This window comes from Rhinatrema bivittatum, chromosome 10 (assembly GCF_901001135.1).
Source record: "Rhinatrema bivittatum chromosome 10, aRhiBiv1.1, whole genome shotgun sequence".
NCBI classification, from domain to species: domain Eukaryota; kingdom Metazoa; phylum Chordata; class Amphibia; order Gymnophiona; family Rhinatrematidae; genus Rhinatrema; species Rhinatrema bivittatum.
The window spans coordinates 42,949,032-42,973,987 of record NC_042624.1 but is presented as its reverse complement, the minus strand read 5'-3'; the positions used below and the strand labels follow the sequence as shown (position 1 = coordinate 42,973,987).

General features: G+C 41.9%; 1 protein-coding gene across 1 annotated transcript in view; it reads right to left on the bottom strand.

Annotated features, from left to right (window-relative positions):
• Positions 1-24,956, bottom strand: part of MFSD14A (major facilitator superfamily domain containing 14A) — a 98,457-nt gene that overhangs the window by 57,027 nt on the left and 16,474 nt on the right. The window contains exons 3-4 of the mRNA XM_029617810.1: positions 20,252-20,314; positions 3,906-4,033 (exon numbers count right to left, since the gene is read on the bottom strand). Coding sequence (XP_029473670.1) covers positions 3,906-4,033; positions 20,252-20,314 — 191 coding nt within the window. The remainder of the gene's footprint in view (positions 1-3,905; positions 4,034-20,251; positions 20,315-24,956) is intronic.

The following is a 24,956-nucleotide window of genomic DNA, read 5'->3' as shown; positions in this document are numbered from 1 at the left end:
GAGCCTATATAAGTGAGAGAGAAAAAACATGTGTATATGTGAGTACTGGGAGCATGTGTGTATAGGTGTGTCATTGAGAGCCAGTGTGAGAGAGAGCGCTGGTATGTGACTGAGAGAGGAGAAAGTTCCAAGCAAACCACCCCACCTCCTGCTAATTCAGAACAATCTCAGGACACCTGGATATCAAACGTTCCCAGGTATGCAGAGCAAAAAACTTTTTGTATCCTTATTATTTTTCATTACTGGGTCTTTGTGTCTGCTATTTTGAAATATTTTGTTGGTATCTGGAAATGTTTTATATGAGTTTTTAATTATTGGATATTCCACTCATCAGCTGTTTCGAAATATGTTCTTTTTGTTAGTACAGTTTTACTGCTGATGATTTTATATTTCTTGATTTGTTTTATAAGGATGGGTGATGTTTCTTTTTTCCTTTGTTACACTGCATACAGAGACTCTGGCTTGTTGCAGTTTCCAATTCAGTTTTTTCTGCATGCTTCTTGTTATGCGTTTTGGTCTCTTTATTCTATGTTAGGTGAGGGACAGCACGTGATTCAGGTGAGGTTTTCTGCTGGCGTGTAGTTTCTGTGTAGGACTCTATAGCAGCCTGACTTGGTCCATTTTCCTAATAGGAGATGTATTGGTGTCTTAAGGCCTGGTGTAATATTTTCAGAGACTTATTGTACTTTAAAAGTGTGATCTTACATAAAATGCACACATTTACTTGTATTTAGTTTTAAACATATTGTATGGCTCTCATGGAATTACATTTTAAAATATGTGGCGTTTATGGCTCTCTCAGCCAAAAAGGTTCCAGACCCCTGTGCTAGGGTTTCCTGGGGGACAAGCAGGGGGGGGGTTTCTTTAGAGGTGCCCTGTGGCGAGTCCGGCCCCCGCAGACGATGCCCCTTAGGGATTTTTTTAGGCAGGCATTTGTCTCGTTCCTGGAGACGCGCCATATGCCTGGGTCTGGAGGCTGAAGACAAGCTGGAGTATACTCTGGATGATCCTGAAGACCCAGTGGAGTCATCTGTGGATGCCAGCTCGAGGTTGGAATCGATGACTAAGAGGCGAATCGTCCCTGGTGTGCTTATCCCCGCTGAAATGGTGCTCCTGAGTCCTAGGAGTGACCTGTGTTGGTGGCGATAGCGTCTGTATCGACGGCTTCTTATGCTTGGAGTGCTTCGTCGCCTGGTCATGTGGCAGATGCTGACACACCTGCGTCGGCGTGTGGTGCATCGCAGGGGTGCGTCGGGGATCGGCACTCGACAGCCGCGTGGGTGGTAGCAACGCATCTCCTGCGGCTCCATGCATCAGGGCGAGGGGAGCATGCTTCGGTGGCAGGCCGGGGGGACCCGAAGGCCCCACAGAGGAGGCTCTCCAGAGCTTCGAGGTCTGGCTGGCCCAGCTGGGTCCGGGAGAAGAGTGGGCAGACTCAGTGCTGGGGGCATAAGAATCCGACGCAGCTTCTTTCAGCTTGGTGATTTTTATGGCCTGATGCTGCTGGGCCTGGGGGGACATGCGTCTGCAGTCCCTGCAAGCAGCCTGATCGTGGTCCAGACATAGGCAAAGGTAACATTTCAGGTGGCCATTGGTCATGGACATTATCTTGCCACATTGGCAAAATTTGAAGCTAGGTGGCCGCAGCATGATCTCACCATTTTTCTTCCTTCTTTTTTATTTTTAATCAGCAGAGAAGAGCTCCGATTGCTGACAGTTGTGTGGAAAAAAAGACAGACTGAGGAAGACCGGGGCTGCGAGGGAACACACATGCAGGTGCACTAGCTAAAAAAAAACTATCTAAGAGAGCTCCGCACCTGGCCGCCCAGAGGACGTCCCATCCAACAGCATGCCCAATTTATGCTGCTTTATCTACGAGAAAATGCGCACACACGCCTACGCACATGGGAAAAGAACCGCTACCACTACCACACAGCTAAGCAGAGTCTGCCTGTACCTTCGGGTCCATTCAACATCCGGCACCAAAAATAATCGAAGATCAGTCGGGAATCCATAGAATCTGGGGCAAAGAGCCAGCATCCCGCTTTGCGCATAACAAAATTAAAACCGGCAGAATACCTGTACCAGGGAACCGCCGGGGATAGTTGAGGAGGGGATTTCCCTGCTTCTCCCGCCGGCACTGCTAGGGAATCAAACATGGTCGCCATTTCCATGCTAACGGGGAAAGCCTCAGTGCTAGACCCCGTCACCCGCAAGGCTTGTTCTACCGGTGCGGTTATACTCGACACAGACTGCCAAACGCCATATTGCTTTTGCTGCATGCTCACACTGTTCCTCCCCCACCCAGAGCACCCCAATGGCATGCAGGGGAACAGTTCCTCAGTGCCACAGAGCCAACACCTGGTCTCCTCCACAGGCAGAGAAGCTGCTGAAAAACCCCACTGCTGAGCACCCTGAGCTGCTAAGGTAGTTCCCCCTCTGGAACCTCACTACTGCATAGATTCATCTTGTTCTCTTTTTTGGGGGTTTTACTCTCTGAGAACAAATATAGATACATAGAAACTAATACTTTCCTTTGGTGCAGAGATTCATGTTCCAGGAGCGCAGGCTGCATGGCAGATCAGAAAAGAGCCAGACCACCGGCTATATCCATCTCCTTTTTGTCAAACTTTAGTGACCCAGCCCAGGACAAACCATATAAAAAGGGATACTTCCCTGCTCCACTGGGTTTGCAGTGCAGATCTGCCAGCGGGTTCTAGTGCTTTCTTGTGGGGGATAAGGGATCTAGACTACCAGATGTCCACCCCACAGACCTCCAGACCCTCCTAGGAGGTTACGAGGTCCTGGTGGGACCAATCCTCTGCTCATCTGCCTCAAACCAGGGGGGATGGCCCCACCAGGACCTTACAACCCCCTGGGAGGATCCAGAAATTTTCTTTTAATTTTTTTTTCTCTCTCTCTCTCTCTCTCCAGACTGCAGGTTTTACACCACCAGCCATCTGCTGGAGACAGAAATTCTGGTTATGTACAACATCAAAGAAACTTTCGCTGTCTCTATCTGCTGGCAGGGAGGCAAAACCCAGGAGTCTGGACTGATCTGGGTACGTACAGGAGACCGGTACTATCCACAGCAATGAACTCTCAACTCATGACATATTGAATTATAAACATTCAATATGACTCGGAAAGCTACATTTTCTTTACAAATGGGATACCAAGGATAAGATCTGGGGAATTTATATCTAGTCCTCAAAGCTGCAAAAAGGTTTGGCTTTGAGGATATGCACAATGAATATACAAACATCTGGCAGAAGAACAGCCTATTTTGAATGTTTTAAGTTACCCTAAAAAAACCCCAAAAAACAGATAAGTCAATGAAATATAGCCATGTTTACAAAAGCATTTCATGTATAATAGTATTGTGCTTAATAAAAACTTTAAATAAAGCAAAACAAAAAAAACCTCTCTTATGAATAAAGGTTTATTTCCTTCTGCCTTGCTTACAATTTTATCTCTAGTCCACCTTTCCTAACACTTTAAAGCAGATTACACATTCAGGTACTGTAGGTATTTCCCTATCCCCAGAAGGCTTACAATCTAAATTTCCACCAGAGCCAACAGAGAGTAAAGTGATTTAGCCACAGTTACAAGCAGCAGTGGGATCTGAATCCTAGCTTCCCTGGTTCACAGCTTGCTGCTCTAACCACTAGGTTAGCCCTCCAGTTCATCCTTTCCCACACTTGAGCAAGACAGTTTCACAGGACTCAGCTCATGCTGCAGAACCAAGTATCTTCTCCCTCCAGTTTTTTTTCTTCTTCAATATGCCCCCCAACCAAAATAAAAATCTCTTGCAATGAACTGCTGGAACTGAAGCAACTTTCCTGATTTCTGAGACTGATATACTTGTTGCAATGTAAGGACAAACAGACTTTTAGGAAACTTACCATGGATTGATCTTCATTAATGGGATGGGAGCACATGTGAAAAACACGGTTAGCAGCAAGAAGGACTTCCGTCCCCATACATCAGAGAGAGCACCTATCAGAGGGGCACTGAGGAATGATAGCAAGCCCTACAACAAACACAGAAAGACAACAAACAGTTTAATGTTAAAATCTAGAAGTGACCTGCTTGCATTTCACTACTAAAACAGGTGTGTTCAGACTTTGCTATATACAGTCTTTACAAATAACTGATCAAAAAATTCTTACATGGCAGGAAAACAGACTACAAAGCTGTTTGTAAGTGTATGTTTAAACTATTGGTAAAAAGTAAAAGTTCACAATGATAGAACAGCATTCCAGAAAAGGAAGACATCTAGTCATTTTATTTATTAAAATCAGAAAAACCTTAAAAACATTTGTAGATTCTCTCAAGTTATTGGATAAAGAAAGTGTGACATTAATGATTAGTGTCAATACAATAGTGCTACAGCTAACTCCAGGCATTCTTATAGCTATAGGTGAAAAGCTATTGAATCTCAAACAGCCAAGTTATACTGTTATACATGGAGCAACCAGAACTAATCTATTCCATTTTCTCTGGACTTCTAAGACTTGCCATTACTTAAAACACTATCTTCACTATTATGGTGGATAAGGATATAAATATTAAAAACAACATTAAGAACATAAGAAATTGTCATTCTGGGTCAGACCAAGAGTCCATCAAGCCCAGCATCCTGTTTCCAACAGAGGCCAAACTAGGCCACAAGAACCTGGCAATTACCCAAACACTAAGAAGATCCCATGCTACTGAGGCAATTAATAGCAGTGGCTATTCCCTAAGTAAACTTGATTAATAGCCGTTAATGGACTTCTCCTTCAAGAACTTATCCAAACCTTTTTTGAACCCAGCTACACTAACTGCACTAACCACATCCTCTGGCAACAAATTCCAGGGCTTTATTGTGCGTTGAGTGAAAAAGAATTTTCTCAGATTAGTCTTAAATGTGCTACTTGCTAACTTCATGGAATGCCCCCTAGTCCTTCTATTATTCAAAAGTGTAAATAACCAATTCACATCTACTCGTTCAAAACCTCTCATGATCTTAAAGACCTCTATCATATCCCCCCTCAGCCGTCTCTTCTCCAAGCTGAACAGCCCCAACCTCTTCAGCCTTTCCTCATAGGGGAGCTGTTCCATCCCCTTTATCATTTTGGTTGCCCTTCTCTGTACCTTCTCCATCGCAACTATATCTTTTTTGGGATGCGGCGACCAGAATTGTACACAGTATTCAAGGTGCGGTCTCACCATAGAGCGATATAGAGGCATTATGACATTTTCCATTTTATTAACCATTCCCTTCCTAATAATTCCTAACATTCTGTTTGCTTTTTTGACTGCTGCAGCACACTGAGCAGACGATTTTAAACTATTATTCACTATGATGCCTAGAACTTTTTCCTGGGTGGTAGCTCCTAATATGGAACCTAACATTCTTTCGATGATACTTTCTATTAACACTTTTCCCCCTCCCCCCCCCCCCCCAACAACACACCCTTCCCCCACCACTCCCCACACCTTGCCCTCCTCCCCCATCCAACCAATCCCAAGACTCCACTTGATTCAACCAACGTACTCCGAGCTCCTATTCAGACCCTTCCCAACTATAAATCACTTCTCATGCGCAGCACTTACGTTGTTAATTTCGTTCCATATATTTAAAGAATCTGATATACTAACTCTTATGTTTTATCTCTCATATAAATCGTCAATTACCGTATTTTTCGCTCCATAAGACGCACTTTTTTTCCCCCAAAGGTGGGGGAAAAATGTATGTGCGTCTTATGGAGCGAATATAAAAAAAAAAAGCTAACAAACCCCCCCCCCCCCCGACTCCCCCAAGACCTGCCGACTTAATTTCCTACAACCCCCCACCCTCCTGACCCCCCCCCAAGACCTGACAAATTAATTTCCTGCACCCCCCCCCCCTCCTGACCCCCCCAAGACCTGCCAAACGTCCCTGGTGGTCCAGTGGGGGTCCGGGAATGATCTCCTGGGTGTGGGCCGTCGGCTGCCAGTAAACAAAATGGCGCCGACGGCCCTATGCCCTCACTATGTCACTGAGACCGACCGCTGCTATTGGTCGGTCTCAGTGACATAGTGAGGGCATAGGGCCGTCGGCTGCCAGTAAACAAAATGGCGCCGACGGCCCTATGCCCTCACTATGTCACTGAGACCGACCAATAGCAGCGGTCGGTCTCAGTGACATAGTGAGGGCATAGGGCCGTCGGCGCCATTTTGTTTACTGGCAGTCGACGGCTCACGCCCAGGAGATCGTTCCCGGACCCCCGCTGGACCACCAGGGACGTTTGGCAGGTCTTGGGGGGGTCAGGAGGGTGGGGGGTTGCAGGAAATTAATTCGGCAGGTCTTGGGGGGGTCAGGAGGGTGGGGGGTTGCAGGAAATTAATTCGGCAGGTCTTGGGGGGTCAGGGGGGTGGAGGTTGTTAATTTAAAGGGTTGGGATGGGGGGGGGGGGTTTGGGGGTTCCCACAGAAAGAAAAGTTTTCTGATCTGGGGAGTGGACCGAAATGGCCCTCCCCAGACCCGAAAACAAAATGGGGAGAAAAAAAAAACTATGCACTCCCCTAATTTGCTCCATAAGACGCCCAGACGCAGAGCCGGTTTAGCACAATTTTATTTTTTTTTAATTTTCCCCCTCTGAATCCTAGGTGCGTCTTATGGTCAGGTGCGTCTTATGGAGCGAAAAATACGGTAATATGTTAAATAAGGTTCTATGTTCTGAATGTTAAATACAGTTCTAAGATATTTGTATGTATTAGGTTGTTATCCTGTAAACCGGAGTGAAGGCAAACGCTATACTTCGGTATATAAAAGAATCCAAATAAATAAATAAACATCATGCAACTACAGCAAGGGTTATTTTTCCCTATATGCAACACCTTGCACTTGTCCACATTAAATTTCATCTGCCATTTGGATGCCCAATCTTCCAAGATCCTCCTGTCTGGTTGTGATTCCAAGATCACAGTCTGCTTGTGATTTAACTACTCTGAATAATTTTGTATCATCCGCAAATTTGATAACCTCACTCATCGTATTCTTTTCCAGATCATTTATATATATATTGAAAAGCACCGGTCCAAGTACAGATCCGTGAGGCACTCCACTGTTTACCCTTTTCCACTGAGAAAATTGTCCATTTAATCCTACTCTGTTTCCTGTCTTTTAACCAGTTTGTAATCCATGAAAGGACATCGCCTCCTATCCCATGACTTTTTAGTTTTCTTAGAAGCCTGTCATGAGGGACTTTGTCAAATGCCTTCTGAAAATCCAAATACACTACATCTACCGGTTCACCTTTATCCACATGTTTATTAACCCCTTCAAAAAAATGAAGCAGATTTGTTAGGCAAGACTTCCCTTGGGTAAATCCTTGTTGACTGTGTTCCATTAAACCATGTCTTTCTATATGCTCTACGATTTTGATCTTGAGAATAGTTTCCACTATTTTTCCCCGACAGTGAAGTCAGGCTCACTGGTCTATAGTTACCCGGATTGCCCCTGGAGCCTTTTTTAAATATTGGGGTTACACTGGCCACCCTCCAGTCTTCAGGTACAATGGATGATTTCAATGATAAGTTACAAATTTTAACTAACAGATCAGAAATTTCATTTTTTAGTTCCTTCAGTACCCTATTTTATTTATTTATTTATTTATAATTTTTATATACCGAAATTCCTGTATTGGATACAAATCAATCCGGTTTACATGGAACGATAAGTTACCCTGGTCTGAAAGGTCCGACCGGGGCTTTTTACATGGAACAATGAACAGTACGTTTCTGTATTTTATACAATTAACGAGTTAAACATTGCATTTAACGAGTGAAACAGAGAGATTCCGTATTCTGTAACTTAACGACATTAAACATTGAGTATGATAATAGCAGAATGATAAAATAAAATATAACTTGAGAATAGAAAGTATAGTATTAAATAAATAAATAAATATATATATATAGTATAGGTATTAAACGACAGTTAAATAACTTGAGAGTAAATAAGTAACGTATTAAATAAATATATATCGGAATGGTATTAATGACAATAAATACAGGTTAACATAGGTTTGCAGGTGCGGTTATCAAGAAAGGAGGTGGGGGTGGCAGGGGGAAGGAAGGCAGGTGGATGGATTGTGTCATGGGGGGTGGGAGAGAGGGATCTTGGACAAGGGGGGTGAGGGGACCTGAAAATGAGTCAGAAAAAGGAACCTAGTTACATACCCTAGGATGCATACCATCCGGTCCAGGTGATTTGCTACTCTTTAGTTTGTCAATCTGGCCTACTACATCTTCCAGTTTCACAGTGATTTCATTCAGTTCGTCTGACTCATCACCCCTGAAAACCATCTCCAGAACTGGTATTTCCCCAACAGCCTCATTAGTAAACACGGAAGCAAAGAATTAATTTAGTCTTTCTGCGGTGGCCTTATCTTCCCTAAGAGCCCCTTTAACCCCTCGGTTATCTAATGGTCCAACCAACTCCCTCACAGGTTTCTTGCTTTGGATATATTTTAAAAAGTTTTTAATATGAGTTTTTGCCTCTATGGCCAACTTCATTTCAAATTCCTTCTTCACCTGTCTTATCAATGTTTTACACTTAACTTGACAATGCTTATGTTTTATCCTATTTTCTTCAGATGGATCCTTCTTCCAATTTTTTGAAGGATGTTTTTTTTGGCTAAAAAAGCCTCTTTCACCTCACCTTTTAACCATGACGATAATCGTTTTGCCTTCTTTCCACCTTTCTTAATGCGTGGATTACATATGGACTACGCCTCTAGGATTGTATTTTTAAACAATGTGCAAGCCTGTTGAACACTTAAACCTTTGCAGCTGCACCTTTCAGTTTTTTTCTATTTTCCTCATGTTATCAAAGTTTCCCTTTTGAAAGTTTAGTGTTAGAGCTGCAGATTTACTTATTGTCCCCCTTCCAGTTATTAGTTTAAATTTGATCATGTTATGATCACTGTTGCCAAGTGGCCCCACCACCATTACCTCTCTCACCAAATCCTGCGTTCCACTGAGAATTAAATCTAAAATAGCTCCCTCTCTTGTTGGTTCCTGAACCAATTGCTCCATGAAGTAGTCATTTATTACATCTCTAGCAAGTCCTGATGTCACATGTACCCAGTCAATATTGGGGTAATTGAAATCTCCCATTATTATTGCACTGCCAAATTGGTTTGCTTCCCTGATTTCTCTTAGCATTTCATCATCTGTCTGACCATTTTGTCCAGGTGGATGGTAATATACTCCTGTCACTATACTCTTACTCAACACATATAGATTCTACTGAGCATTTAGTCTCTTGTATGATCTTTATCCTGTTGGACTCAAATACCCTCCCTGACAAAGTGCCACACCCCTACCAAGTTGATCCTCCCTATCATTGCGATATAATTTGTACCCTGATATAGCACTGTCCCATTGGTTATCCTCCTTCCACCAAGTCTCTGTGATGCCAATTATGTCAATCTCATCATCTGCTAATATACACTCTAACTCTCCCATTTTACTTCTTAGACTTCTGGCATTGGCATACAGACATTTAAAAGTGTGTTTTTTGCTTGTTTTAACAACCTGCTTTTCAGTTGTTTAGGATAATATGGAAATCATTAGCGTCGGTGATTTTTTACATATAGGCATATGGACTATGTTTGCTTTTAATGGAACCTCTCTGTTGGGATGCCCTAACTCTCCTGTTTCATTAGTATCCTTCAAGGATACATTTCTCCGAACCATGCACTGCTGAGTGACTGTCGGCTTTCCCCCTTGTGCATTACTTTTGGTATATTGGCAATATCCTTCCTAAAAAATACTTCCATGGGTAATTTGATACCTAGACTACTATACATGGCTGAAAGTCATCCATTTTCAATTGGATGTGGCAGCCTATTAGATTGACTAATGTTTAATATAAATTAAATGTTTAATTTTAACACATGTAACCTTGAAGTCTCTAGATAGTTTGAAGTGACTGCTTTTTTATTGATCCTGCATAAATTAGACACATACTGGTGCCCGTGTGGCCTTAGAAGAAAATCTCCCCAACTCACAAAGGAGCACAACCAGCTGACAGGAAGCATAGCACTTTAAATATATACATTTCCATTTATTTCAGAAATGCCTTTACAGCAATTAAAATGGGTGGGTTAGAGAGTGAGGATTGTGCTTTCAATCTGATCTTCATTTTGAATTGAAATAGAATAATTAAAACATGCCTCACTCTGGGCTTTACGTTTCTCATCACATCTTATTTAGAACATAAGATTTGCCTTACTGGATCAATCAAGTCCAGTACCCTGTTTCAGTGGCCAATCCAGGTCATAAGTGCATGGCAGGATCTTATCCCAGGGATAAGCAGTGGATTTCCCAAGCCCACCTTTAAAATGGTTTATGGACTTTTCCTTCAGGAATTTGTCCAAACATTTTTTAAACCCAGCTACACTAAGATTTTACCACATCCTCTGGCAATGAGCTCTAGAGCTTAATTTATGCAGAGTAAAGAGGAGAAAGAAATATATATATTTAAGTCTTAAATGTACTACTTAATTTCATTACATGCCCCTAGGCTTTACACTTTTTAAAAGTGATTTGCCTGTATCCATTCCACTCCACTCATTCTGTATTTATTTGATTTATATTCCGCTTTTCCACACTTCAAAGTGGATTACATTCAGGTACTGTAGGAATTTCCCTATCTTCAGAGGGCTTGCAATCTAAAAAGCTGATGCAATAAGGTGCGTGGTGAGTTCCGTGTAGATTTACCTTCTATTCTTCGCACATTTTCTAGCATAAAACTAACCGCCAATGTAGCAAGGAGTTTTATGTGCAGAAAATGTGCAAGTAAAACTGTGTTGCTCTTTGTGCCCTCGCATGGAAATCCCGTGTAAATAAGGGCATTAGCTATTCCTTCCCAATGCAGAAAGGTGGGCTGGAATTTCTTCCATTTTCCTAGTGCTGGAAATTTAACTCCTGGTCAGAGGAGGAGTAAATTTTCCAATGCTAGGAAAATGTCAGAAGTTTCCTTAACTTTAAGGGTCTGTCAGGCTAGGGGGGGGGGGGGGGGGGGGGGGAAATCAGGCTCCCAGGCTTCTCTTTTCCTACCGCCTTTAGCGAGAATTTGCCGCAGCCCGACTCAAGCACACTTCTAACCCCGGCTCCCTTGCACACCCCCCCCCCCCCATCCTCTCATGCTCATTTCCCTCTATGCATTGCTCCGTGCTGGATGGAGAACAGCGAGTTGTCCCCCCCACCCTGCAGCAGAGGGCCAGAGCAGGAAAAGGAGACCAAAAAAAAGTCCTCACACAGCCAGTCCATTCCCCTGGTTGAAGAGGCAACATCTGCAAAAATGCACATTCAAGAGGGCTTCAGCAGAAGGTTGGCCTTTAAGTGGAGATGAGACTATGAAGAACACCTCTTAGTGTTCCCATCCCAGCCTGAACACACATTTTGCAGTCTGCTCACTTTTTTTTTTTTTTTTTTTTTTTTTTTTAACTCTCAATGCATTTGCATAGCAGCTTACAGTATCGGAAGTTAAAAAAAATATATATTTTACGCACATTATTGCATTGGCCGGTAAGTTTGTACTTGAAGTGACATGGCCAAGGTCACAAGCAGCAGCAGTGGGATTTGAGCCCAGGTTTCCATATTTCTCAGCCCGCTGTTCTAACCACTAGGGTGGCTACTCCATATCTTCCCTCAACTGTCTGTTCTCCAAACTGAAGAGCCTAACTGGCTTAAAATCATGAGGTCTAGAACGGGTAGATGTGAATCGGTTATTTACTCTTTCAGATAATAGAAAGACTAGGGGGCACTCCATGAAGTTAGCATGTGGCACATTTAAAACTAATCGGAGAAAGTTCTTCTTCACTCAATGCACAATTAAACTCTGGAATTTGTTGCCAGAGGATGTGGTTAGTTCAGTTAGTATAGCTGTGTTTAAAAAAGGATTGGATAAGTTCTTGGAGGAGAAGTCCATTACTTGCTATTAATTAAGTCGACTTAGAAAATAGCCACTGTTATTACTAGCAACGGTAACATGGAATAGACTTAAGTTTTTGGGTACTTGCCAGGTTCTTGTGGTCTGGATTGGCCACTGTTGGAAACTGGATGCTGGGCTTGATGGACCCTTGGTCTGACCCAGTATGGCATGTTCTTATGTTCTTAACTAACCTCTATAGCCTTTCCTCATAGGAGAATCATTCTATCCTCTTTTCAGTCTGCTCGTCCTACTCTGTACCTTTTGTAATTCTGCTCTGTCTTTTTTGAGATGCTGTGATTAGAATTTCACACGAAACTTGCGGTGCGGTTGCATCATGCAGCAATACAGAGGCATTATGATATTCTGTTTTATCCTCCATTCCTTTCCTAATAATTCTTAGCATTCTATTTGCTTTCTCAGCCACCGTGCATTGAATAGATTTCTATATATTAGCCATGATGCCTAGATCCTTTCCCTAGGTGGTGACCGCTAACATGAAACCTTGCATTGTGTAACTAATGTAGGGTACTATTCTCTATGTGGATACATCTGCCATGTGGATGTCCAGTCTCACAAGGTCCTCTTGTGATTAACAATGTGAATAATTTTGTGTCATCTGCAAACTTGATCACCTTACTTATTGTTCCTAATTCCAGGTCATTTATAAATATATGTTAAAAAAAACAGTGATCCTAGCATTCCACTATTTACCTTTCTCCATTGAGAAACTTACTATTTAGCCTTACTCTTTCTTCTATCCTTTAACCAGTTCCCACTAGGACATTGCCTATTTCCATGATTCTTAAATTTCCTCAGATGTCTCTGAGGAGGTACTGTGTCAAATGCATTCTGAAAATCCAGAAACACTATATCAACTGACTACCCTTTATCCCCATGTTTATTCACATCATCAAAGAAATGTAGTGGACTGGTGAAACAAGTCTCTCTCTGGCTAAATCTATGCTGGCTTTGAATCATTAAACTATGATTATCTATAAGTTTAGTAATTTTGTTCTTTATAATAGTTTCTACCATTTTTCCCGGCATGGACATCAGGCTCACACGTCTGTAGTTTCCCGGATCACACCTTGGAATCCTTTTTAAAAATTAGAATTACATAGGTCACCCTCCAATCTTCAGGTACCACAGAAGATTTTAAATGAACTAAATCTTATACTACTCTTCCTAATTTCCACAGTTTCTCATTTATTGTTTATATTCTATTAATACAAAGTTATACATGGTATTGTATTCGTTCAGTTACTAAGTTATATTGTAAAGCGCAATGCTGAATTACTGTTTGAATGTAAACCGAGGTGATGTTACTTACGTACTCCGGTATAAAAAAATCTATAAATAAATAAATAATAAATAAATAAATGATAGTTTATAAATTACTAATAGTTGCTCTGCACTTTCATTTTTTAGTTGTTTTTTTTCCCCCAGAAATCAGAGATGTATACCGCCTGGTCCAGGTAATTTGCTACTCTTTACTTTGCCATATTGCCCAATTACATCATTTTTCACTAAGATTTGTTTCAGTTCCTCATTTTTGACATGGGTGCTTTCAACAGCTCCTATTTTTGCTTTTCAAAGGGCTCATACTCTCAGACACATAGCAGTATGGTCTAATTTTACATCATCTGTCTGAATTACCATATTGTCTTGGTCATTATTTATTTATTCATCTTATATTCCCCCACTTCCCAATATACATTGGTTCTGTGCGGATCACATAAGAATATCCATAAAAGTACAGATTTTAAAACAGTACAATAAATGCAAATAAAATATTAAAACATACAAAACAAAAATCATGTAGTAATCTAAAAATCAGTATTGAGTATAATAGTGCTCATCCACAAGCCTCTCAAAAAAAAAAAAAAAGCATTTTTAGGTGCTTCCTGAACATGCAAATGTCAGTTACACTTCTATGTTCCCTGGGATTGAATTCCATAAGACTGGAGCAGCCAAAGAAAAAGCCTTGGCACGTTATAGCGTTCTTAAAATTTCTAGCTGGCAGTAGCGCAAGTATAATTAGCATTTATAGAATGCAATGATCTAACCAGTACATACCAGCTTAGCTTAGCTTTGAGAACAACATTCTTCTGGATACAAAAGGTTATGAACAATAACCAATATTCTGAATTTTGCCCATTTTACTGGGGCCAATGCAATTGCTGTAAAACAGGACTAATGTGGTCCCAGTGAGGTGTTTTAGAAGGCATGTGAGCTGCAGCATTCTGAATTAGTTGGATAGCCTTGAATATCTTACTAGGAAGACCCAAAAATACCCTGTTTCCCCGAAAATAAGACCTAATAGAGGTTTTGCTGAATTGCTAAATATAAGACCTCCCCCGAAAGTAAGACCTAGCAAAGTTTTTATTTGGGAGCATGCCCGTCGCACAGAACACCAGAGCATGCAGCTGTGATTTTTTTACCCTGCAGGATTCACAGTTAATTGTCATCATAAACCAGCATAACCAGACAACTATTCAGAATATGATAAATGTTCATTTTTTTGTTCAACAATATATGTGAATTCTTCTTCATGGAAAAATAAGACATCCCCTGAAAATAAGGCCTAGTGCATCTTTGGTAGCAAAAATTAATATAAGACACTGTCTTATTTTCAGGGAAACACGGTAGTATAGCAGAGTTATCAACATGCCCCAACACTAATTAATGGAGCACAGTCTGGAACATATCTGAGGTTAAATATGAGTGCAAAGTTCTCAGCATTTTTAGCTTAAAAACCATGACTTAGAAAGATGTTTTACATTAGGCTTCATTATTAAACCAGAATCCAACTGGATTCCTAAACTACGGACTTCTAAGAGTATTTCAATTCTTTCCTCAGCATAGTGAATGTCACTTGGACTCTCACTCACCAGCTTTCTACCAATCTACAATATCTTCGTCTTATGAATATTAAGTAAAAGACTGTTTTCTGCCAGCCAGGATTTCACAGTGCCATACAATAACAAAACTGGGTAGTAGGCAATTCTCCTAATGACAGTAGGCAATTCTCCTAATGACACTGGAATATAACGCTGAACATCACCTCCCACCCACCTCCCACCCTCCTCCCACCCTCCTCCCACCCTCCTCCTCCCAACCCAACACCCCATCCTCCTTCTCCCCTCCAATACCATATACCTGACACCTTTGTGAATAGTTAAAGACCGGACACCTTGTGAATAGCTGTAAATCTAAATAATGTTTACCTATGTTTATCTACTCTAAATTATTGTAAAGCCTGTTGCTACATTATCTATGTTTATCTACTCTAAATTATTGTAAAGCCCGTTGCTACGTTACGTTACACTGTGAACCGGGGTGATGTTTTTAACGTGCCCCGGTATATAAAAAACTCATAAATAAATAAATAAATATAATATCCCCAATGGTTTCAACTTCATAGCCAATGGGGGCTAAGTACAAATTGAACAACAGAGGAGAGCGCCAACCCATGCGGAACAGCCAACCTCAATGGTTTCCATGACAAGACATCTATCCCTAATTGCACTCTGTTCACAATTAGAGGAATGATGTAAACTGGGACAGTACTTGCCCACCTACTCCTATGGCCCGCAACCTTGAAATCAGTATGTCATGCCTAACACCATCAAAAGCTGCAGAGACATCAAGCTGCACTAAAATTCCTGTCTCACCACAATCATCGCTACCTAATAAACAATGAAAAAAAAAGAAACTCTGTATAGAGTGCCTTTCTAAATCCATATTGGTAGACATCAAGTGCATTCCTTTTCTTGCAAAAAGGTTTTATAAATCAATTTAGAATCTTTATCTTTTTTCTTGCACCATTGCCTTTCAGCTTTTTGCAAGGTTTTCCAGTGGCCTAGAGTCTTTTTAGAGAACCAAGGTGCTGACCTATGCTTTTCACTAATCCAGATCTCTCATGGAGGTACTAGGGAGTCATGAAAATATCAGATAAATGATGAGTTCCATAAATCCACCATTCCATCACAAGATATACGTGTTTTATCACTGTTAGCAATTAATTCAGACCAGTTCTCTCTCAATTGTTTTTTGACAATCTGGGATCACTTTATCCTTTTTACTTGAACAATTTCACCATCAACTTTATACTGATACTGCAATTGAAATGTAATTAGGCTATGATCGGTCCACTGTACTTTCTCAACATGAGTTGTGGAAACATTTGATAAAATGGCTAATGCAGAACACTGCATCCAGTAAATGGCCAGCGTTATGTATTGGTTTATTTACTAACTGCACAAGGTGTGCAACATTCATTGCATAAAGAAAATCAGCAACCCAAGTGGAGCTAATTTCGTCAAAATACACATTAAAATCCCCTATAATGAGTAAATTATATTTTAGACACATTACTGTCAAAAATTCATCTAACACACTATGTTGACTTGTGGTATATCCTGACGGGAAATATAAAATTCCTAATGCCCATTGTTAGACTCTTATTAACATCACTTCAACAGGAGCAAAATATTCAATTAGTTGTGCACTAAGTATTTTCTTCACTATTTCAATTATTCCCCCACCCTGTCTACCAACACATGCCTTTTGAAAATACAGAAATACATCCGAGCAAATTTCATTTAACATAAAGGTGTCAACTCATAGTGCTACATCTCAAAAATGCACATCACATCAAGTCTAAATTGGTCTATAAGATTTAAAATATAATCTTCCTTTTTACTAATTGAACGTGCATTTATATAGCCAATACCCATCTGATTAGTTCCAGCCGTAAATGACCGCCTATAAAATGTAAAAGAGACACAAGGATAAGAGCATAAGACTTGCCATACTGGGTCAGACCAAAGGTCCATCAAATCCAGAACCCTGTTTCCAACAGTGGCCAATCCAGGTTATAAGTACCTGGCAGGATTCCAAGGGGTAGATAGATTCTAAGCTGCTTGTCCCAAGAATAAGCAATGGATAGGTTAGAATGCTCAGTCCTGGGATTGTACATCATCTTCAATCTAATCCTGCATTTCTACCTAACTCTCTGACTACCGGGAAAATACAAGCCATTATAAGCTAAAACATTAATGCTATAAGTACTACTTTGAGACTCTATTATGGGAGAATCACAGGCCAAAAGAGAAAATAAAAACGACTTACCCAGCATAATACAAGTAGTGGTTATACTAATTACACTATGGTCCCACAAAGGTCCCATGAAGGGGCAGGCCCTTTGGAGTCCTTTAGGTGAGGGCCCACCTAACAGGCCGCCTTTTAAACAGGCTCCAGTGTCGATGGCTGATGTCAGCATCCTGAGACCCAGGCTTTGATCCTTCCAGTTGCTGACCGGGAAAGCCTTCACATTACAGGCAAGAAAATGCTTGTGTGCCACTAAAGTGTCTCATGCAGGAACAGCAAGAGAGGCAGCTTAAGGTAGAGCACAGTCCATGTGGACATTGTTCTGTTTGCACCCAATCTTCTTTTAAGGTGTAAGAGATGCAGACACTTTTTTCCAAATTTCTGAGCGATTGAAGTACTGCTGGGGTGATTTACATTATGAGGTGTCCCTGTAACCTTTATTACATCAGAAAAACTGTGTCCGCAATGGATGCATATTACAGAACTCTGCATTTGTTTGCAAAAATTACGTCTGGAAGAACCTTTAGTTTCCCATTGTATAACTTATGCACATGTTTAAGCCCTTATATTTACACAGTCGCTGCAAGGTATCCTTGTTTTTATGCCAATGTGTTCTGGACAAAGTGGTTTTACAACGTGAAATTAAATGGATTTATGATCTTAACAGACTCCTTTTGGATTGAATAATGAGATGGATTTCTCTCTTTTTTTTTTTTTTAAAGATCTTTTTATTATATCTGTATTGGAGTATTTGTACGGTGGTTTGAATGTTGATTGACATCTAGCAGGGTGTTCAGTCTTCAGTTTTTAAGATGACGTTTTTCCATGTTCTGCTCCCAGAACAGTTCTGAAGCAATTCTGAAAATGGTTGTAGACTCTTCCCCAATGCAGGCAATGCGCTGAAACACTGGTGTTTGATATCACCTGAAATGTTTGTTACTCCAAAGACTTATGTACTTTGAAAGCATGCCTGTGGAGCATTTTTGGACTTTCTACTTTTTTCATTTTTCAGAAAAGATAAAAGGGACTTTATTTAGTAGTAAAGACTCATTTTTTGCTGATACTGAATATTTTTTAAACATACAAGAGTAGTAGACTTACTCATGTAACTGTTATACTGGATACAAAAATATCAACGTTGTCTCATATCAGTGGGTGTTTAGTCACCTCACCGTAGATTAAGACACCTTTTAAAAAAAAAATGTTTTGAGATTTTTGATACTCTACTTTTTTGGGTTTTTTTGATGAATATCTCCCTTATATTACCCTCAGTAAAGATCAAAGTGAAGAATTAATTTAATCTCTCTGCTTTGGTTTTAAGAATATACGAAGTTGCCTTACTGGGTCAGACAGAGGCTCCATGAAACCCAGCATCCTGTTTCCAACAGTGGCCAATCTAGGTTACAAGTACCTGGCAAATACGCAAATATTAAATACATCCAATGCTTCTTAATCAGATAATAAGCGACGGCTATTCCCAAAGTCAACATGATTAATAGCAGTTTATGGACTTCTCCTCCAGGAACATATCCAAACCTTTTTTTTTTTAAACCAGCTACATTAACTGCCTTAACCACATCTGCTGGCAATGAATTCCAGAGCTTAATTTTGTACTGACTGAAAAAGAATTTTCTATTTGTTTTAAATGTGCTATTTGCACATTTTATGGTCTTGTACTCCCCTTACTTCCCTTTGATGATTTTATAGATTTTGGGGCCCATTTTCATCCACTGTGCAGCTCAGCTAGTTAGTTGGATAAACATATCCAGCTAACTAGCACAGTAAATTCAGCAGCGCTGCTGAATATACCCAGCTATCTTAAAGTTAGCCAGTTATGTCTAACCGGCTAACTTTAGAACAGCCCTATGGCCTGTCCAGAGTTAACCGCATAGGTTAAGTGGCTAACTCCGAATATCAGAGTTAGCTGCATAACTTATGCAGCTAACTCTGCTCCGCCCAGAAACTCCTCTTGCCTGCTCCCGACTTATTCAGCTAAATCCTAACCAGAATTTAGCCACATACAGCTTTCAATATCACTGGGCGGCCATTTAAACGGATAACTTTTTAGTTATCCATCTAAATGGCTTTTGAATATCTACCTCTTTATGATTTTATGGTCTTGACCTCCCTTACTGCCTTTTTTACCCCTCCATCAACTAATGGTCCAACTGACTCCCTCCCAAGCTTTTTGCTTTGAATGTACCTGAAGAAGTTTTTTTTATTATGAATTTGTGCTTCCACAGAAGCTTATCATCATATTCTCTCCTTGCCTTCCTTATCAATGCTTTGCATCCAACATGTCAATGCTTATGTTTTCATAATTCGGATCCCTTTTTCATTTTTTTAAAAATGCTCTTTTGGCTATAATAATCTCTTTTACCTCACCATTTAAAGATGCTGTCATTTGGCCTTTCTTCCACCTTTTTTAATGCGTGGAATACATCTGGTCTGGGCTTCTAAGATGGTATTTTTAAACAAATGTCAATGTCTGATGTAAACTCAATCTTTGAAGGTGGTTCTTTCAGTTTATCACTATCCTCATTTTATCACAGTCTTCTTTTTGAAAGTTAAATGCTAATCGCAGTAGATATCCTTAGAAACTTCCCTGCAGTTAAGTCAAATTTGATCACGTTATGATCACCATTCTCAAGTGGCCCCAACACAGTCACCTCTCACACCAAAGCCTGTGTTCTAAGGACTAGGTCTAAAATAGTTTCCACGCTTGTTTTCTGTACCACCTGCTCCAAGAAGCAGATTTATTTCATCTAGAAATGCTACCTCCTTAGCATGTTTTGATGTGATATTTACCCAATCAATACTGGGGTAATTGAAATGATCCATTATTACTGTGTTGCTAATTTTGTCAGCATTTCATTAGCTGTCTGTTCATTCTGGCCAGGTGGACACTGGTAGACCCCCATTGCTATTCTACTCTCCTTTTGCCATGGAATTTCTATCTTGTTCTAACTCAGTTTTTGCCAGAGCTTGTTATTTTCAATAGTGAATTTAGCTTTTCAATAGGTCCTTTCCCAGCCTATGCTGGCAGGATGTTAGGAGGCAGGAGCTCCTCTCTCCCTCAGACAAGGACAGCACACTCCCAAATTCTTACACACTTGATTACACCACATAAACACTATCATTCTGTCTGGTGATATTTCATCTTACCTTTACTCCTTGAATTAAGCCATTCATTAGAAATGTATGTTTTGGAAATGTTTTGTGCAAGACCTAAAACAAAAAACAAACACTTGAAAATCCATTATTAGTATATAAAAGAACATACATTGTTATTACAAGTTACAAAGCTTTTAAAAAGATAGACAGCCGGATATCTTTGAATATCAGGCCTAAGTTAGCCAGATATAACTTTTCTACCTAATTTACAGGTCGATCCAGTAAGGCCGCGGTAAAAACAGTGAGGTAGTGTCAGGCGCACCCTTCCTCCCCGCACGCACAGTTCTCTTCACTAACTCCCCGATACTCTCCTCTAATCGCATGCAAATGCATGCCGCGGCTGTGAAGCGTTAGGGAAGGGTTATGCCCGCGCAACCCATTTTACTGTATAGGCGCTGTAACAGCGCCTATACAGTAACCTGGGTGCGCTGGTACCTGTCATTTCAAATGACATTTGAAATGACAGGCACCAGGAAGTGTAAAAAGTTTAAAAAGTGTAAAAAACAAAAAACCTGTGTGTTATATAAAAAAATAAAACAATTTTAAATACCTGTCGGAGGGCCGTGGGTCCCGGTGGGCGGCGGGCAGCCATCAGCGGCATCCGGTAGTCCCTTCTCCCTTCCTCCCTCCCTCCCCTGCCTGGATGAGCGCCAAAATCGCACGGGCGGGTCGGCGGCGGGGGGGGGGGGGGCGGCAGCAGGATCCGGGAGCGGCGGGTAGGCGGCAGCGGGGTCCGGGGGGGCAGCGGCAGCGGGGTCCGGGGGTGGCAGCGAGATCCGGGGAGCCAGCAGCGGCAGCATGTTCGATCGGGCAGGCAGCTAGGTGGCAAAGTAAAGATGGCCGCCTGCACGGGAAAATCGTGCAATTGGCCGCTGAAGACGTGACGTCACACCCCGTGACGCCAAACGTCGTGACGTCACGTCTTCAGCGGCCAATTGCACGATTTTCCCGTGCAGGCGGCCATCTTTACTTTGCCACCTAGCTGCCTACCCGATCGAACATGCTGCCGCTGCTGGCTCCCCAGATCTCGCTGCCCCCCCCGGACCCCGCTGCCGCTGCCCCCCCCGGACCCCGCTGCCGCTGCCCCCCCGGACCCCGCTGCCGCCTACCCGCCGCTCCCGGATCCTGCTGCCGCCCCCCCCCCCCCCCGCTGCCGACCCGCCCGTGCGATTTTGGCGCTCATCCAGGCAGGGGAGGGAGGGAGGAAGGGAGAAGGGACTACCGGATGCCGCTGATGGCTGCCCGCCGCCCACCGGGACCCACGGCCCTCCTACAGGTATTTAAATTTGTTTTATTTTTTTTATATAACACACAGGTTTTTTGTTTTTTACACTTTTTAAACTTACCATAGCAGGCCCGAGCCTTGCTACTTTTTCGTTTGTTTTTTTTTGCCCTGGTCCCGTCCGGTCTCCTGCAGCCCCGTCCGGTCCGGACGGGGCTGCAGGAGACCAGACGGGACCAGGGCGGGTAAGCAATGTTTTTACCCTACACTACACTACACTAACTCCTACTAGGGGGAGGCGGTAAACTAGCAGGTTAAGGCCGCGGCAGAACAGCGGGTTACGGAGGAGATAATATCAGCGCCCGTTACAGTATCGCAGGGGAATAGCTAATTCCTTCATTATACAGCTTTTTCGTTCATTTACATGCCGGGTGCGGAAAGGGTTATGCGTCTGTTTTCAGAAGCGATACGGACGCGTGAAACTGGAGACTGTATCGCCGAATTGCCTTGCGCGCCCGAATTGTGCGCTACGAGCACGTTACAGACGGGCAATCCTCGAGCGGACGATACTGGATCGACCTGTTAGAAGGGATAACCAGCAGCACTGCTATGCCACTGAATAATTCCAGAAAAATATCCGGCTAACTTAGGCCTGCTACTGAGCAGGTCTAACTTGTTCGGTTAACTTTACCGGACAAGTCTGAAAATAGGCACTTATCCAGCTAAGTTAACCAGATAAGTAGCTCCTCCCCAAACTGCCCACAAATTATCTAACTACTTAGCCAGATAAGTCATGACCACTGATTGCAGCCAAATATTCAGCAGCCACCACTTAGCTCGATAAGTCCCTACTTGTCCAGCTAAGTAGCACCGAATTTTGACCTTTACACATTTAAACATGGATCTACAAATATGAAAAGCTTGAGACAGATCAAAATTCAAATGCATAACCCAGGCAAATGTGGCATTATCCAATCACAATATATATGCAGAGATTTCTCAGTGCATGTATGGTGAAATAACTTCTTACCCGATAATTTCCTCTCTTTGAATCCGGTCAAACCATTCCAGAGCATTGGGTTATGCTCACTAGCAAATGGAGAGCCTGCCAGTATTTCTGTAACAAACTGACTGTGGACAACTTCAATTCTACAAACCGAACCTTAACTCAAATTCACACTTTTTTTTTTTTTTTTTTAAATTTCCAGAGGAACCGAGAAGTAGAAAAGGAAGCTCTACACCATAAAGAAGAAATCACTCACCTGCAAGCAACATGGCAATACCTGATTTGCATTTTATCCTTCTGTCTTTCTGCAAACATCAGAATCAGAGAAAAGAGACAAACTGTGGCAGCATAGGGAGGGTCTGGGACTGTTCTGATTAGATTCAAGGAAAGGAAATTACCAGGAAAGAAGTATTTACATCTTCCTCTTTATCTAGTCAGACCAGTCCAAACCATTGTGATGTACTCAAGCTTGTCCCGAACAGGGTGGGAAGCTGCCCAGGCCCCTCACAATACCACTGAGTAGACTCAGACATCTAAGTGGTAATGCTTAAAAGTATGTAAGGAAGACCTAGTGGCCGCCTTACACATCTCCAAAGGAGAGATCAACCTTAGCGTGGCTCACAAGTAACCTGGCTCTAATGGAATGAGCCCGTATCTGTGTATGCAAAGAAGTACTGGAGTCTACATAGGCTGCTATAATTTCCTCCTTAATCCAATGCACCACGGTAGCTCTGGTGGCCGCTTTACTCTTCCATTCGCCATTTAGATAACAAAGATGATCCAACCTCCTCAACGCATTCATAAGCTTAAGATACTATAACAGAAGCCTTCTGACATCTTAGGTCTTGAAAGATCCAACATTCCTTGGAACACACTTGCTTACTGAACAAAGGCAAGGAAAAAGACCGATTCAGGTGGAAACAAAACTGATTCAGGTGGAAATCAGAGACCACCTAAGGCAAAAAAGGACATGTATAAATCTGCACTGAATCCCTGCAAATCAACAAGAAAGGCTCCTGACAAGAAAGTGCCTACACTCATGAGACCCTTCTGGCTGAACAGCTACCAAGAACACTGTTTTCAGGTAAAGAGCGTCAGAGAACCAAATTCAAGTCCCAAGAGGCACTGGAATTCTCAAAGAACGTTTAATATGATTATCACCTTTCAACAAACAAGAAACATCTGGATGTTTGGGCAATGGTCTACCCTGAATACTCCCCAATAATATGCAAGAGTGGCTACCTGTATCTTCAAGATATTAAAAGCCAACCCATTAGAAAGGCCATCCTTCAAAAAATCCAGGATCATAGGAACTGAAGTTTTTTACCCCAGACAATAGTGATGTTCTGAACACCAATCCTCAAACACTCTCCATACTCTCACATAAGCCAAGGAAGTGGAAAGCTTTCTAACCTTCAAGAGTATTCACAACAGCTAAAGAATATCCTTTTCTAACCTTGCCCTTTCAAGAGCCAAGCCATAAGACAAAATCGATCTAGATCTTCATGAAGAATCTGACCCTGAGAGAGCATCTCCTTGTTTGATGGCAATCTGAGTGGATTGTCTCTCCTAAGACACAAGATCCGCATACCAAGGATGAAGAGGCGAATCTGGGGCTACCAGAATCATGAGACCTGGATGACTTGCAGTTCTTTGATGCACTCTGCCCAGAAGGGGATACATGAAAAAAATACCTCCTGTGGGCCAAACCTGAACCAAGCATCTATTCCACAGAAAGAGAATCCCTAATCCTGCTAAAAACAAAAAAAACCTATCTACTTTGGCATTCTTACTGTGCGCCATTAGGTCCAGTACAAAAAGACCCCTAGATACTCCAACATCTGGGACAGCTGCAGACTGCTTTTAGGAAAATTGAATTACCCATCCCAAATCTTACAAAAATTGCACCATCTTCTGAGTGGCTGATACACTTTCTTGAAATGACTTCATCCTTACCAATCGTCCAAATAAGGATTGAACAAAATCCCTTCCTTGCACAGCACCACTGCTACACCGCTGTTGCCAACCCAAAGGGTAGGGCCTGAAACTGCAAATGCCATACCAGCACCATGAAATGTAGAAAGTGCTGCTGATCTTCTCTTAAATCGGAATTTCGCAGGTAAGTCTCTCAAATCCAAGGTGGTCAAGAACTCTCCTATCTGCACTGCCAAAACTACCAATTCTCAATGTCTCCATCCTAAGATGAGACATCTTCAAGAACTCTTCAACCCTCCAGAACAGGATGGAAAGATCCCCTCCTTTTTGGACACCTCAAAATAAACTGAGTAACTGTCCGAGCTTCCCGCTCCTTTGGGATCAGAATCACTGCCTTTAAAAGTCAAGGAGCTTTTCCAGCATTGATCTTACTGTATCCCTCTTTCTGTTGTAGCAACAAGGGGAAACCATACAACCATCAAAAACGGGATAAGAGAATTTCAGGATGAAACCATGTTGAATGATATCTAGAA